This window comes from Pectinophora gossypiella, chromosome 8, assembly GCF_024362695.1.
Source record: "Pectinophora gossypiella chromosome 8, ilPecGoss1.1, whole genome shotgun sequence".
In the NCBI taxonomy this organism is placed as follows: Eukaryota; Metazoa; Arthropoda; class Insecta; order Lepidoptera; family Gelechiidae; genus Pectinophora; species Pectinophora gossypiella.
Window position 1 is genome coordinate 14,594,007 of NC_065411.1, and position 15,900 is coordinate 14,609,906.

A 15,900-nucleotide genomic window follows, 5' to 3' on the forward strand; every position below is an offset into this window, starting at 1 on the left:
TTCGGAATAACCTAAGATGGACTGACACTGAAGATGTGATTTTTTGGTTTCATCTCTTTTTTAAATTATCTCCTTATTATCGACTTATACCAGATTTAACTATTCCTAGTATAATCTTGAAATAAGGATGGAATTTTTATTTGTAATGCCGTTAGTGTTACGAGCAAATTTGAATTTGAAAGAAAAAGTTTGCATGAGCGAAATTCAAATTGAAAGAGTCATCCAAACATTTGAAGTTATAGGAAACTTAGAACATTGTAATATATGACAAGATGCATGGACTTTTTTACGGGCTGATATATTTATTGTACGGTTAAAGTTATGTCATAATTGCCTTCAGTAAATGTCGATTGCCATTTATTTCGAGAGCTCCAGGAAAAAGGGAATTAGTGACATCGTAACGAATACTGAGGGGGATGATTCAAACCATGATTCTGAGTTAATATCAAGTGGAATTATTCGTTGCAAAATTAATGTTTTTTTTTTTCGGAAAAAAACGGAAAATTCCACTTGATATCAATTCAGAATCATGGTCTGAAGTTTCACTAACACCCTGTATTTCTATGAGCTAATAGATGTTGTCATTAATGTTAAACACCCATATTATTATGTTCATCGTTCGTTATTTACTTATTTTTTTCCTATAGAACGTCGAAATAGATACATAAATAAGTACCTATAAATAATACAGTTACCATAGTGTGGGGAAATCCATTTTTAATAGAGTGAAGTCACTGCCGACGTGTGTATGGATGAAAAAAAAAATCGTGCCATATTTTTTTGTTTGTTATACTTATTCTAAAAGCATTTGTGTCACGCAAATCGCTGCAGGTGCGTTTATTTATATTTTTTTGGTTATAAAATTATACATAACTTGAGAACTTTTGTTTATATTTTTCTATTTGCATTGTTTTGCTTTTCAAGTCAATTACGGTGCGCCCGAGTATAATGTTAAACTTAAAATATGCATTTTGTCTCACTTGCGTGGTACGGAATAACACATTTTGTAATTGTCATTGATTGACTATCTCTTTCTTACCCTATTAGCCGACTGCGCGACAGCAGACTATGGTTTGAAATAAACTTTTCCACAATTTCTAATCTATGTATTGCAATAGATAAAGTTATCTAATACTTCCACGTCTCCAGTCAACTAATTAGAGCGTTTCTCTGCTTATAATATGGTTCATTCCTCTGACGAATCGACCAATGACAGCGAGCGAATGAGCGAGAGAAAAGATACTCTGTCTCTCTTCACTTCTCCACTCATCCCTTCTCCGTCTCCCAACAGAACAAATGAATACAGTCACGTAGTAAAATGTGATGTTTCGTACAATGAAAGTGAGATGCTAGATATTAAGTCTCATTTCATGATGTAATGACGTGTATAACGTAACTTGTAAACGGTTGATGAATAGGTCAAGTGTATGAGTTTACAATGAAAATAAATGGATTAAAGTACTTTTTGTGTTTTTTTTTAAACCATGTATGCAATAATTAAAACATTTGGTCTATTTGGGTTCATCAGTCAAAAGTCCAATCTGAGAAACACTTTTTATTTAATAATAAATTCGCGCACACGCATCCGATACAAAACACCACACAGAGAGAGAAAGAGTCAGAGCACAGACAAAATTATTATGGCCGCGCACACGCGCATAGACAAAAGATAATTGCTAAGGTTCTGGTGAAACAAACCATAAAGTAGAGCAAATGTTATCTAAGAGTTTATACACACTGACATTAAATAATTATAAAATAAAGGAAATGCGCGGCGGTAATGACTACTGGCGGAAACGCCCGGGCAGGGTGCCTCTGGTCGCCCTGAGGGGACGGTCCAAAGAGGTGTCTATCACTATAAACACATAATAACGGGTTCTTACCGCGTTTAAAGTAGGGATATGAGACTCCCGATATTTCGACACCGGCAGTAAGAACCCGTTTTTTGTGTTTTAATTATGATAATAACCGCGTAAACTTAAAACATGTATGCAATGGTGCTAATTCCTGTAAATACCATCTAATTTTATTTTAAGTTATATCTGTCCTTTTCTTATCCGCCGAAAAGGAAAGGGCCGGGTAATCGACAAGCATAAAATTTATGGAACACACGTCAATTTTAAGCACAAATCTAAACCAACCGTCTAAAAATTTTACGTCAGTCAATAACCCGACACATTAATTTACTCATTCTTCCTAAAATTAAGAGCTGTGAATCATCCGTCCCTTTCCTTTTCGACGGATACGAAAATGACGGATATAACCTAAAATAAAATTAGGCGGTGTCTGCAGGAATCGGGGCCATTGTTGGGTTATTGTTGGCGAATAACACTCGTGGAATAAATGGACCATTGACTAACACACACACACTTTACATCGTAATGATTAAAGTTTTTTTTTTATTAACCTGCACATCATTATGATTTTGCACAATATACAGGGTGTTAGTGACATCGTAACGAATGCTGAGGGGGATGATTCAGACCATGATTCTGAGTTATCAAACGGAAATTTCCGTCGTAAATGATTGATTTTTAGTTTTTTTTTTTTTATTATTTTCAATTCTATACTTCTGACGACAATTTTGGCCTTTTTAAGGTATTAATATTATCTAGTGGAAATTTCCATTGCAAAATTATGTTTTATTGTTTTTTTTTAAATTATTTTCAATTCTATACTTTTGTGGTAGAAAATTCCACTTGATATTAACTTAGAATAATCAGCTGAATCATCCCCCTCAGTATTCGTTACGATGTCACTTACACCCGTGCTTCGGGAGGCATGTTAGCCCCGGTTACTATTTACTGATGTAAGTAGTAGTCGTTACATGAATAAGAAAATAAAGATTCTATAAACCTGTAGATAAACCTAACATTATTTGAATTTCGAAAGAAAATCATGCGATTAACGGAAGCGTTCTAAATTCCAATTGTATTCCAATGACTTTATATTTTGAAATTATCACTGGCGTATGAAGTGCGTAGTAAAATGGTATACTAATGATAAATTTTAATCAACAATAAAGACCGCTTCCGTGATTCATGCCATGTTTATATAATTCCTATCTAAGTACGCATGTACTCGAAACGTGCGGACTGTATTCTTTGAACTTTGTCAACTTCTTTTAGGGTCCGTGGTCTAACAGATTGGGTCTACCGTACCAATGCTATGTTTGGGGCTTGCTTTATTTGCCTCACGCCATGGGGGCCCCCAATTTAAGGAGGTAGGTAACAGAGCGCGCGTGGCTGTCTGCCTCCCTCCCACGAGTTAGGCAGCACAAGGTAAGAATAAGATTTTTGTACGGTGTGTCCGGGTTGTGCTAAATACCTGTGTTGTATTATCTACATCATGGTGTCGATTCCAGCACACACCATCTAATTTTAAGTTATACTTCTTCTTCTTTGCGAGTCGATGGCGATCGAAGCTAAATTTTTGCTGACCAATAATTGGCCACGCTTACGGCATTGTCAGTGGCTTCGTACAGGTCTTCAATAGTGCAGGTGTTAGGGCACTTAGGACAGCAAAAGGAAAGGGACGGATGATTGACAACTGTTAATTTTTAAATGAATGAGTAACCGGGGGGACTAAAATAGACTTCCTTCTGATTTTCAACCTGTTTGACGAGTGCTGTCAACTTAATTCTGTCGGGCTATTGGCCAGTATAATATCATGGGAGAGTTTTTAAATTTCTGCCCGGGGGGTTAAAAAGGCCACATTGAAGAAATTCATCTAAGAAATCAATATAAGTATTGCTATTTAACATATTTATGATTGCATTGCGCATTTACGTTTATATGCGCAAATGTCACATTGCAATTTTGTTGTTTTAGATGATTCTATGTGGCATTTTTAACCCCCCTGAAATTGACCTGTGTTCCATAAATTTTATGCCTGTCGATTATCCGTCCTAGAAAATAACAGGTAACTGTAACTTAAAATACAATTAACAGTGGAAGTACTGGAATCAGTACCAGTACGGTCACGAGCATTAATATGTATACACTTTGGTACCATGTCACATTAACTTTTTTGACAAATTGAACTGTAAGTCTCACTAAATGTCAAATATGTTAGTGCGACAGAGTCCTAAAGTGGGTACATTATATTGCTCATGACTGTACTGTACATACTTAATGAAATTAAAATACAAGAAAGTTCCACGTATGATGCATAGCATATTGTATGGACTGAATGTAATGCTCAATGTCTCATTTTACATAAACCCTTATCAAACTAGCTGCTGGCGTCAGGGAATCGCAAGTCCGTATCCTGAAGGTGTTTCTGGATGTATTCTTCGGCCTCCTTCGTCATTTGCTCATCAAAGTAATTTATCCAGTTACCAGATTTACCTGAAAAAAAATCATACAAATTCCTTTGGCTTTGACTTTGGAGCTTGGAGTAAAGCACGAAGAGCCAATGAATAATAATGATAAATTTTAAAAAATGAAAAAATATACGTTTAGGTATATAAGTCAAATTTCAATCTCGAAATATAAAATAGGCGCCGGGGCGGAGAGTGTTCCATTTATAATGTAGTGTGCACGCGTGTATGTGTGTGTGAATGGACGTGAGGATATGTGGGGAGGGTGTGTGTGAGAGTGTGCGAAAGGATTTGAGGGTGTGTGGGTGAGGGTGTGTGGGTGAGTGTGAGTGTGTGTTTGCGAGGGAGTGTGTGAGGGTGAATGTGTGTGTGTGTGTGTGTATGACGGTCAGAGGGTGAGTGTGTTTGTGTTTTTTTATTGTTTATTCTGCGGCATAGAACCTATGCCATGGGTTCAGCGCATGACTTACCTTTCCTCAAGAACTTCATTTCTGAATCATTGCCTTTTTGCGTGTCAGCAGAACTCTTGTTCATGTTGTCAAAGCTGAGGTGTTTTACCAACGCATCCTTCTGTTCAGATGTGTATTCCTTACCCAGGAAAATACACACTTTGTCTACTACGCCTCGCAAGTCCTGAAAACGGAATTGGTATTAGTAGAGAGAGATGTATCGGAAGACACGTAAACCCGATTCGATTATCTATATCTAGGTTGGTGTCCCCATATTATACCTTTTGCATTTCCTCATAAAACGTGAACAGCACATTAGGGTGATGACGTTTCCGCCACGCCTCTTCGATGTGTGGGAATATAGGCATGTGAAATACTGTAACAAGATGCAATATTTGTCGTTTAAGAATAACTTTCTTTTTAAAGTTGGTTGAAAAGATAGACTCTCTCACGCGCGTTATTCCTATTGGGAGAAGCAGAGCCACAAGTTACTATACCTTCATTAAAATTTTAGCCAATCATAGGATATGATTCTGTCAGTCAAGATATAAACTAAGTGACACGAAATGGGGGGTGCTCCAGAGGGTTAAAAAGGCTAAGTATATTAAAACAATTAATTTAAAAAGCAATATTGCTATTTTGACATTATTTGTTGACATTGCGCACTTAGGCCCGTGCTGATATCGAACCTTTCACCTTACATTGAGAGTCAAGCGTTCTTCTAACTGATCTACCACGGCTAATAAAAAATAATAAATAGTCTGATACAAAATTCTCACGATTCAAGACCAAAGTAAGTCCGAGGTTATTGTTCGGGGAAGTAACCCTAGCTCAACCGCTGCCGTTAATAAATCACGTCAAGAATAATATTTATATATATATATTTTGTTTAATAGCAGAGTACCTACAGTTTAATTAATAGTTACTTACGCAAGTCTTTCTTAAACAGTTTCCAATACTCCTTAAACTCGACATCATCATCAAAGTATCTGAACAGCTTGTGCATGAAGAAGAAAGAGACGGCAACATCTCTGACGTCGCGCGCTACGTACATCACCTTCGCGTCGAGCAGCTTAGGGGGTAGAAGAGAGAATGGGAGGTGAGTTTTGAAGTATCTAGGTGAGGGTAGAGTGTGGACGTCAGTGAAATCATGTTCGGTGGGAAGCCCTTTGTATTTTGTGTTCGGGGTGGACTTTTTTATGTCTGAAGCTTGAGTCGGATATCTGGAAAAAGAGACAAACGTTAATTTTACTATTTTCTGATACTTAAATAAAAAGTTTCGGGTAGGGTATTAGATACCTAATTATTTAAGAACTAGTTTTAAATAAAGAATAATACTCCTCGCACCATTTTGCATCGGTGCCGAGCTAGATATTTTTTTATTTTTAACGTATTTACGAAGTTTAAGAGATGGCGTGACAACTTGGTCGCTTGCCGGAGGGACAGGCCGGAGTGCGTACAGGACCGCGAAAAATGGAAAGACGAAGGGGAGGCCTTGGGATCTTGTAGGCTAGATTAGATTAGATTAGACGAGTTTTAAGTCCGAAATTTTATCACATTTTTCTATGACGCCGCAGTGTGCTATTCCATTGACGTATTTTGCTTTATCTTACAAATTCCATAGGCCGCGTTCAAGGACGCGCGGCGCATCATGCGGCGAGGCCCCGGACTGCCGGAAAACAAACGTATGGCAATGTAATGAGCGTTCACGGAGAAGCGTTTTGCAGGCGTTTGAATCGCAGCGAGCGTCGCGGCGGGCGACGTGGCATAGGTCATGGTATAAGGAAACAGGTATGCTCAAAAGTGACAGCTAACTTTTCAAGGTTAGCCCAGCTGACGTCGTCCCACCCTGCGTTGCAAAAAAAAGCGTTGCGTTGAAAAAATAAATTACGCACGACGAATGTTTTTATATTTACTTTGCAAGGAAATTTTGAACTTTTAGTAACAGATTTACTTACAGTTTTAATGATTTTTATATATGTGACAAAGAATAGTAATTAAATAGGTACATTAGTCAGTAATACAATTAATTTTCAATTATAAATTTTACGTTCTTGGAAAGTTGGAGATACTAATTTAGTGGTAACACAGTGGTAACACTTACGTCATGAAAGGGCTAGAAATGGCTGTTAGTCATAGGGTTGAGCTTTAGCCCAGTCATTTTAGGGGTTTCACCTCGGAATGAGAGATAATAAGCTATAAATTGGTATGGACCTTTGTTTTGTCGTTTTAAATGTTTTCTCAAAAGTCACAAATGATACCGTGTCCGCGTCTTAAGATATTGAAGGTCAAAGGTCATAAAAATTGGTTTTTTGTGAATATCTCGCTTCCTATTGCTTAAATGATATTTTTACCTATAATAAAAGTTGTAGAGTATAAAATTCTCTACAATTTTTGTTTCATGTTTTTTTTTATACGATCAACCGTTTTTGAGGTAGAGCGCGAAGAGTGCGCAGCGCACAGTTATAAATGGTCCAATGCAAGGTCAAGCGTGAGTTACGCTTATCAGTACGTGATATAAGTCTATTATTTATTAAATTATTATAATTATTAAACAATGGCCATTATTTATATTTTTGTTGATATTTTATTAAAATCAGTAACTTAATTATTTATATTTAACTATTCAACTATAATATATTATTAATTCGGGAATAAAAAACAGTCAGTTCAGTTAAAACGTCATTACATACGTTTTCTTCAAAACGTGTAAATTTTTCAAAGCTTATATACCTGGATATACTTGTCCCTACCCTATGACCTTCTCTATTGACCTTCTCATCATCGAGACAGCTATTGCATTATCAGAACATCAAAAGACTGCCGTCATCATAGGAGAAGATATTGATTTGCTCGTAATTTTAATTGGGCGTACTCAATCACATCAACAGGAAATTTTCTTTCAAAAAGTTGGGAAAGGCAATGTTATCTCTTCCAAAAGTTTTGACCAATATCCGCGTACTAAAAAACACATTCTATTTTTACACGCATTTAGTGGCTGTGACACGACTTCTGCGCTGTTTAAAAAAGGAAAAAAACTGTTACCAGAGCATTGGAGAAAATTCCCAATTTGGATAAACTGGTGGAAGTATTTCAACAAGAAAACTGCCCGGTACAAACATTATTTGAAAATGGAGTACGCATCTTGTTGGCATTATATAATGCTCCAAAATCTGAGGACAACATTGATCATTTTCGCTACACGCAATTCATTAAGTTAACGAAACTAAATAAACCTGTACAATTGTCAACACTTCCACCAACAAGTGTAGCAGCTCATCAATATATAAATCGCGTCTACTACCAGATTCAAACGTGGTTAGGGAATGACTTAGAACCTCAAGAATGGGGCTGGATGCTTGAAAATGGAATCCTGGAGCCCATAAGAACGTTATTACCTCCAGCACCAACCGAACTACTAAATACAATATTTTGCAATTGCAAAAATGGTTGTGGTTCCCGCTGTGGATGTCGAAAATCAGGACTACTATGTTCTTTAGCTTGTGGCCAGTGCAATGGACAAGCTTGCCTGAACGCTGCACAATATCCAAGTAATCCCGATGAAGAAAACGCATACGAAGAAGATGAAGATAACTAGCTTCTATTCACAATTTTATTATAATTAAAACCAATAAAAATTCTTATGATATTTAAACTGACATTTCAACAAATGTATAGTAAAGCATATTTAATGATAAATAAAGATATACATAAAATATATCCCCTTATTGCCTTTTTAACTGAAAATATATATTCCAGAATTAATAATATATTATAGTTGAATAGTTAAATATAAATAATTAAGTTACTGATTTTAATAAAATATCAACAAAAATATAAATAATGGCCATTGTTTAATAATTATATTAATTTAATAAATAATAGACTTTATATCACGTACTGATAAGCGTAACTCACGCTTGACCTTTCATTGGACCATTTATAACTGTGCGCTGCGCACTCTTCGCGCTCTACCTCAAAAACGGTTGATCGTATCAAAAAAAACATGAAACGAAAATTGTAGAGAATTTTATACTCTACAACTTTTATTATAGGTAAAAATATCATTTAAGCAATAGGAAGCGAGATATTCACAAAAAACCAATTTTTATGACCTTTGACCTTCAATATCTTAAGACGCGGACACGGTATCATTTGTGACTTTTGAGACAACATTTAAAACGACAAAACAAAGGTCCATACCAATTTATAGCTTATTATCTCTCATTCCGAGGTTGACCCCTTTTTTTACCTAATATGACTGGGCTACTTACCTGGGCTTCTTATACCATGGCATAGATGACGTGACACGAACTGCTATGTCACTGAATTGCGCGCGCCGCTTAACGCGCCTTATGACTCCCCGCGTGTCATTGTAGTGATTTCGTATTTTGACGTTTAGTAAAAAGTAACTGATCTGATTGGTTGGAAACGAGCGAAATTTAGTAAACAAGGAGATTAAAGAATATTTTATTTATTATCTTTGCACCTAATTTGAATTATCTATCTCCGTGTTATAATTTATCATATTACTCATAAATAAAGTTCAATAGCACTGGTAAGCATGTCATGTCGCACCTATGTAAATAAATTATCTTTGAAACTTTTATTTGTACGTGACGGTTATAAAGATTATCTTCGATTTATAAATACTTTTAACGTTATATCATTGTACCCTTTGTCCTTTACGGCGGGGAACGTGTACGTTGAAATCGTCGCGAACCTCGCAACATATTCTTCGCAGCACATTCCTCGCAACACATCCGTCGCCCACATTTCTCGCTTGTTTTGTATGTAGAATGACCTCGCTTCGCTAAACCCTTTTCCACCAGACCTGAGCTGAGCGAGGCTAGGAAAATGAAGTGATTCTATTGGTGGATTTTTTCCTCGCACACCGCTTGGCTACCTCGCACAGCTCTGGTGGAAAAGCAGTCTAACGCCCCGGTTCAGTTGTCATGTAAACGAATAGCTAACTTACTCAATGAAAGCGAATCTCTTGGAGAGCGGCACATTTTCAGCTGTGGTGTAGTCTAGATCGTTGTCGACTAGCCAAGCGAGTTCCTGTAGCCAAGTGGTGCCTGGGTCAATAAAAGTAAAGCTGTAGGTAATTTATTTGAGCGTTAGACCATGAAATCAGAAATCAGAATCATTTATTCAACGTAATTATCATGGATAAACTTGTTGAAGGTCAATGTAACATTTTTGAATTTACGTCATTTCGCAAGGTGTTATGGCTGAGGAGAAGAAATGACAAGAACCTGCAACAGCAACACATCTTTTAAAAACCAATGAGGATATACATTACAAGTTATTTAATAACTAGAGGAACACACTCAATACCAGACATTTTTATCATTTAGGTAGTCATTAATCTTATAATAAGCTTTTTAACATAAAGTAAGCTTCATATGAGCTTTAAATTTATTTTCTGACAAATTTAAAATATTATCTGGTATTTTATTGTGAAAACGTATACATAACCCCAAAGAAGATGAATGTAATTTACTTAATCTAGAAACGACGCAATCATGCAACGACGAGCATCAGAATTCTAATCAAACTATTGACAGTCATCAATCATCATCTCATAGAGTTATCCCATTTTCACGGAGTCCGCTTACCTAACCTTCAGAATCCCGATACCGACTCGGCGTGGTCGACAATTTCCCTCATTCAGCGCTTATCGCTAACGACTCTCAAGGGTCGATTAATTCTTTCATATATTATCCCCTGAGCCGAGGTTCGAGCCCAACTGGGCATCGTCAGGCCAGTAGTTTTAAATGTTGTACCGGGTGAGAGCCCTCAGCGCTGGGGAGCGCTGAATGGGGATTTGTCCGGGCAAGTAGTAAATGCCATTTGCGGCAAATCTACAATAAGTCACGTCAAAAATTAATGTTTACCTAATCTGTAGATTTGATAGGTTCCGTTTTTTTACAGAAGTGACTTCCCAATTCCAACCTGTGAAGGGGTAACCACTCCAACGCAGGTTACTGGTTGCGTAACCTGTTATAATACCTCCTGACCTCATCTACCCCTGAGACATCATGCTAGTATAGCTCCCTTGTGAGGATCCGCACAGGAAAAACTTCATAAAACCTTACCCGATCTGGAGAAAGTGACCACCCAGCGATCATCAGGCCTCACTTCCAGGTTGTATATATCTGCTGCGTGGTCTGCGTATCCTGGAGTGAGCAGGTAGCCTCGTGGACCCACCCGGACGAATGGACGCGTGTAACCTGGTTGACGTAAGTATATCGATTAGATCTTCTCTCGTGTGGGTAAGATCAATGACCGACCTCATCAACCTTGGTGTCAGGGTTATTGATCCGCTATAGGGGTCAGCAGGGTCTGCATGACAACCGCACCGCGCGCGGCGCGATTTATATCGACGGTTTCGACTAATAAAGGCAGCGAATGCTATCTACATAGATATACGTCCAACGGCTATTGGTCCAGTACATTACATTTCCCTAACTAAAAGTAGTGACGAAGGATTGAGAAAGGGATGCTTTAAAAAGAGTCGAAGAAGCTTAGTAAGTGTAATTCCGCTGTCTCTGCCTACCCCAACGCGATATAAGCGTGATCTTATGTTATGTATGTATCTAACTTTTTAATATTACCTTTATAATATTTCTTTAGAACTGTGTCCTCTTCTTCGGTGACATTTTTGATTGAAAAGGGTAACTCCGACGCCGACGCCATATTCTGCAATGAAAATAATCGTCATCAGCCCATTAACGTCCCCACTGCTGGGGCACGGGCCTTCCCTATGGATAGGGAGATCGGGCCGTAAACCATCACGCGGGCCCAGTGCGGATTGATGGTTATTAACGACTCCTTATGCAGCCGGGACCAACGGCTTAACGTGCCTTCCGAAGCACGGAGGAGCTCGAGATGAAAACTTTTTTTCTGGTCACCCATCCTATGACCGGCCTTTGCGAAAGTTGCTTAACTCCAACATTCGCAGGCCGAGCGCCTTTACCGCTGCGCCACCGAGCTCCTAAATGAAAATAATAGTGGAGTCAATAAAGCCGCAATTCCTAACTAACTTCTAATTTGCCAGGGACAGGTCCGATTTTGATGTATTTTTCTTTTGTAGGTGTAGTTTTTTATATCATTTGAAATCAGAAACATCTTGAGTGGTGCGAATAAATGTTTCGAGCAAATAAAAAAACATATATTTTTTTAATCGTATGGAAAATGGATTTACTAAAGTACTTTTATGATTCTGTACAGAAATGGCTTCCCCAAAACCCTAAAACGTTTTTACGTCTGTCCGTTTGTCTGTTTTATTTTATTCATCATCATATCGAGTGAGTTAAGAGGTGGAATACCAGCCTTATCAACCCTGGTGTCAGGGTTATGATTGCGCCGCCAAAGGCCCCTGACATAGCTCATGTAACGATTACTCACTTACATCAGTAAATAGTAACCGGGACCAACGGCTTAACGCGCCCTTCGAAGCACGGATCATCTTACTATCGGACAATCAGGTGATCAGCCTGTAATGTCCTGTAACCAAACTGGATCACAATGTGATTTTCGTGATGTGTCCCCACCGGGATTTGAGTCCAACGCTGGAATCACTGCACCACGGAGGCCGTCCGTTTTTTTATTATTAAGTATATGATGATGATGATGATGATCTTTCCGACCGATTTCGGCCATGGCGACCACTTCGACTTCTAGTCGGTACGACGCTGTTGCGCCCGAAGATGGCTTATGTAGTCTATTTTTACAGTGAACTCCCGAGCCTAGTAATTAAATACAACATGGCTCCTTACCTGCCAAATGATAACAACGCGATCGACTTCTCAAGGACGACTACACGTCAGGACTGCCCCAACCACAATAATCAAGATCATTTTATATCAAGTTACATTTGTGGACAGCCGGTTTTCTTTCTAAATACACTTATACTTAACGCGTTACCGGTTTGACAAGTTCAAGGTACTTCATGGCGCATTATGTGGAAAACAATATCCAAATTACTAAGTAGGCATACAAAACATCTGTAAGTACTTCCAAATTAATATTGTTTTAAATACTTAGCTACTAATTTATCCGATGTTAATATTTATTTATTATTATACCGTTTCGGTCTTATTTGTTTTTAATAATATTTTTTCTATTTATTTTATTATTATTTTTCATATGTTATTGCACTAAGTAATTGTAAGCGGATTATAGCGCCGAGACAAACCCGTGAGGGGTTTAGCGGTGTTATTTTATTCTTTTTTTGTTAATTTTTCGTTGTATTCAATAATTAAAAAAAAAAAAAAAAATAGATGCGTTGGATGTGTTCCATCATTTGTACACAAAAACAAAGATTTTTATTGCGAATAAATTATTATGATTATGATAAAAGATGCATATTAGGTATGTCTGTTATACATCAAAGTACAACGAAGGATTTTTTTACAGCGCCATCTAAGTATATTATTTTTTTGGGGAAAAAAAAATTTTGGGGGCCTGGAAAATTCCTCATTACTTTTTCACTGTTTTTAAGAGGCGTCATAATTGAGTAACAGCCTCCGTAGTCTAGTGGTTAGAGCGTTAGGCTCACGATCTGGAGGACATTGGGACATTGTCGAAATCACTTTGTGAGACTTTCCTTTTGTAGCGACCCTGGTCACACATCAATACGTAAACAAACCTGCTCTTGGGGGTAGGCAGTGTCACATCATGGTCACCCTACGCCGGTCCTCATTTTAATATGTATGTTTGGTAAGAACTTTTCAGGCTTGAATCACCTGATTGTCCGAAAAAGTAAGATGATTCCGTGCTTCGGAGGGCACGTTAAGCCGTTGCAGTTGCCGTAAAAACACCTCCACCAACACGCAGTGGAGCAGCGTGGTGGAGTATGCTCCATACCCCCTCCGGTTGATTGAGGGGAGGCCCGTGCCCAGTAGTGGGACGTATAATTGCTGTTTATGTGTGTATGTATGTGTAATTATTAAAAAAAGAATTGAGATCGTAATAATATTTTTCTATTAACCAGTTACAAATTATTTTTTTAAATTAAAAAATATTCATATCTTTAAAATCAATTAATTTATTTTATATTTTAATACACTTATTATTTTTATTATGTATATTAGGTTTTGTTTTTTTTTAGGTGTAAATATTTAATTTGCCCCACTCAAGGTGTTTCTAATTTTAAATAGGTAATAAAAAAATACAAAAAGAAATATCAAAATCGGACTTGCTCCTGACAAATAAGATGTGAAACCCTTCATTGAGTCCACTATATTCGCTTCTTCCAAATTTCTCCCCCATCAACATTCTTCCTCCCAACACAAGCTATTAATGCTTAATGGGAGACATCGGTATCCTGTCAAACTTAAATGGAACCTTTTAAAGAAAATAAGCATATTTTATTTTTATTTTATAACATCTTCACGTCTGACATAACTTGTGTTGCTTGAAGATACAGTCGTCTTCAGTTTTCCTGCACTTATTTGTACGATTAAAATAATGAAACACTCAAGACTTGATAGTTGCTCAATTTTAATTAAGACTTGCTGTGTAACATCGATCCTTAAGATCAAAGCGAGCGAACAAAGGTGAGATTGCTTTAAAGTGTCGTCTGGTTTAATGAGCGACTACGACGGAGAAGTGCAGGCGAATACAACTCTTATTGCCTGTCGGGTTAATTGCTCTCTCAAACGGGTGATTATTACCTGCGAACGAATGGGGGTGTTTTATTAAAATTTTATGTTTGACTAGGTTTCGTAGGAACGGCGGCGCGGTGTGGAAGTCTGTTTACGTGGAAATTATTAGGTGAGCTTGTGAACGGTTTCATTGCACAACATTGTAAAGTACATAATAGGTTTCCCAATTAGATTTTGAATCAAATTATATAACGGCCTCCGTGGTCCAGTTGAGCGTTAGGCTCACGATCCGTAGGTCCCGGGTTCGAATCCCGGTGGGAAAATATCACAAAAATTACTTTGTGATCCTTAGTTTGGTTAGGACATTACGGGCTGATCACCTGATTGTCCGAAAGTAAGATGATCCGTGGTTCGCAAGGCACGTTAAGCCGTAGGTCCCGGTTACAACTTACTGATGTAAGTAGTTTACATGGGTAATGTCAGGGGCCTTTGGCGGCTCAGTAGTAACCCTGACACCAGAGAAGAAGTAGTGTCAATAATATAAAAATTGCAAATTTTTGCTTTTGCAAAACTCGACAGACGATAAGGAATAAAGAATAATGCCTAACAGCACTCCGTTTATTGACATTTTGTATTATGATATGCGTATAAAACTGTGCTGGGGTATGGAGTATCCACCACGCTACTCCAACAAACCAGGAAGTCTTTGCCCAGCAGTGGGACGTAGCCCTATAGGCTGTTTATGTATGTAGTAGGTATGTGTATAATTTATGTTCATTTGTAGATACTCCATATTTAATACATTGTATTCAGTCGCCGAAATTATTAATAATTTATTTATTATTGATTATTTTTATGATTTTGTTTTGTTTTTCTTCTTTTTTTTGTTAATGATTATCATCTTAGTCTTCTTTTTGTTTTGTTTTTTTTTCTTTTCTTTTTTCTGTGTATTGATTTCCGTGTGGTTTCTGTCCTGTGTTGAATGTAATGTGCCTGTCGGTCTGTGTCTGTGGTCTCTAATAAATGTTTCTTTCTTTCTTTCAATCAATCAATCAATAATACTTTATTGCACAACAACATATACAAAGGACATACACATACGAATAAAAACATAAGCACAAAGTTCTTCTTCTTTCTTTTCTTTCTTTCAAAATTTGCGCCCGACAAAGATTAAAAACAATTTATTGCCTAAAATAGGAAAACTCTTCCAAAATACAATTTAAATGATATATTCAAAGGCTGTATAATAAAACCGCGCGTGCCTTTGTTACTCGTTGAATTTCAGTACGTATTCGTTAAAACTCCTTTGAGCGAAGTATTGCAGAAGACAGCTGAAAAACGCGGCAAACGGAGTTATATTCGCATTTTTCAAAGACTGAAATGATACAAAGCCGATGCAAATGTAGAAGAAATCGTGGGCCGGGCAATGGAGGTGGAAACCTTGTTGAATTGTGAAAATATCGGAGTGGATTATACCACAGCACTGATACAACATACGCACATCTCGTTCTTACCG

At 37.4% G+C, this 15,900-nt stretch overlaps 1 protein-coding gene across 1 annotated transcript; it reads right to left on the reverse strand.

Annotated features, from left to right (window-relative positions):
• Window positions 1–521: 521 nt before the first annotated feature.
• Window positions 522–12,637, reverse strand: LOC126369259 (sulfotransferase 1C2-like). The gene is made up of 8 exons (XM_050013612.1): window positions 12,555–12,637; window positions 11,391–11,475; window positions 10,872–11,006; window positions 9,749–9,848; window positions 5,701–5,993; window positions 5,052–5,146; window positions 4,792–4,954; window positions 522–4,349 (listed from the first exon to the last, which is right to left on the reverse strand). The coding sequence occupies exons 2-8, from the start codon at window positions 11,470–11,472 to the stop codon at window positions 4,234–4,236; spliced, it is 984 nt and encodes a 327-aa protein (XP_049869569.1). The 5' UTR covers window positions 11,473–11,475; window positions 12,555–12,637; the 3' UTR covers window positions 522–4,233.
• Window positions 12,638–15,900: the final 3,263 nt, after the last annotated feature.

What these genes read in the sequence shown, in the direction of transcription:
- LOC126369259 (XM_050013612.1), bottom strand. Translation starts at nt 11,472, where the DNA reads ATGGCGTCGGCGTCGGAGTTACCCTTTTCAATCAAAAATGTCACCGAA. An exon ending in AAGAGATTCGCTTTCATTGA is followed by an intron (nt 5,994 to 9,748) that starts GTAAGTTAGCTA and finishes CTCTTTTTCCAG; the next exon opens with ATATCCGACTCAAGCTTCAG. An exon ending in TTTATGAGGAAATGCAAAAG is followed by an intron (nt 4,955 to 5,051) that starts GTATAATATGGG and finishes TTCCGTTTTCAG; the next exon opens with GACTTGCGAGGCGTAGTAGA.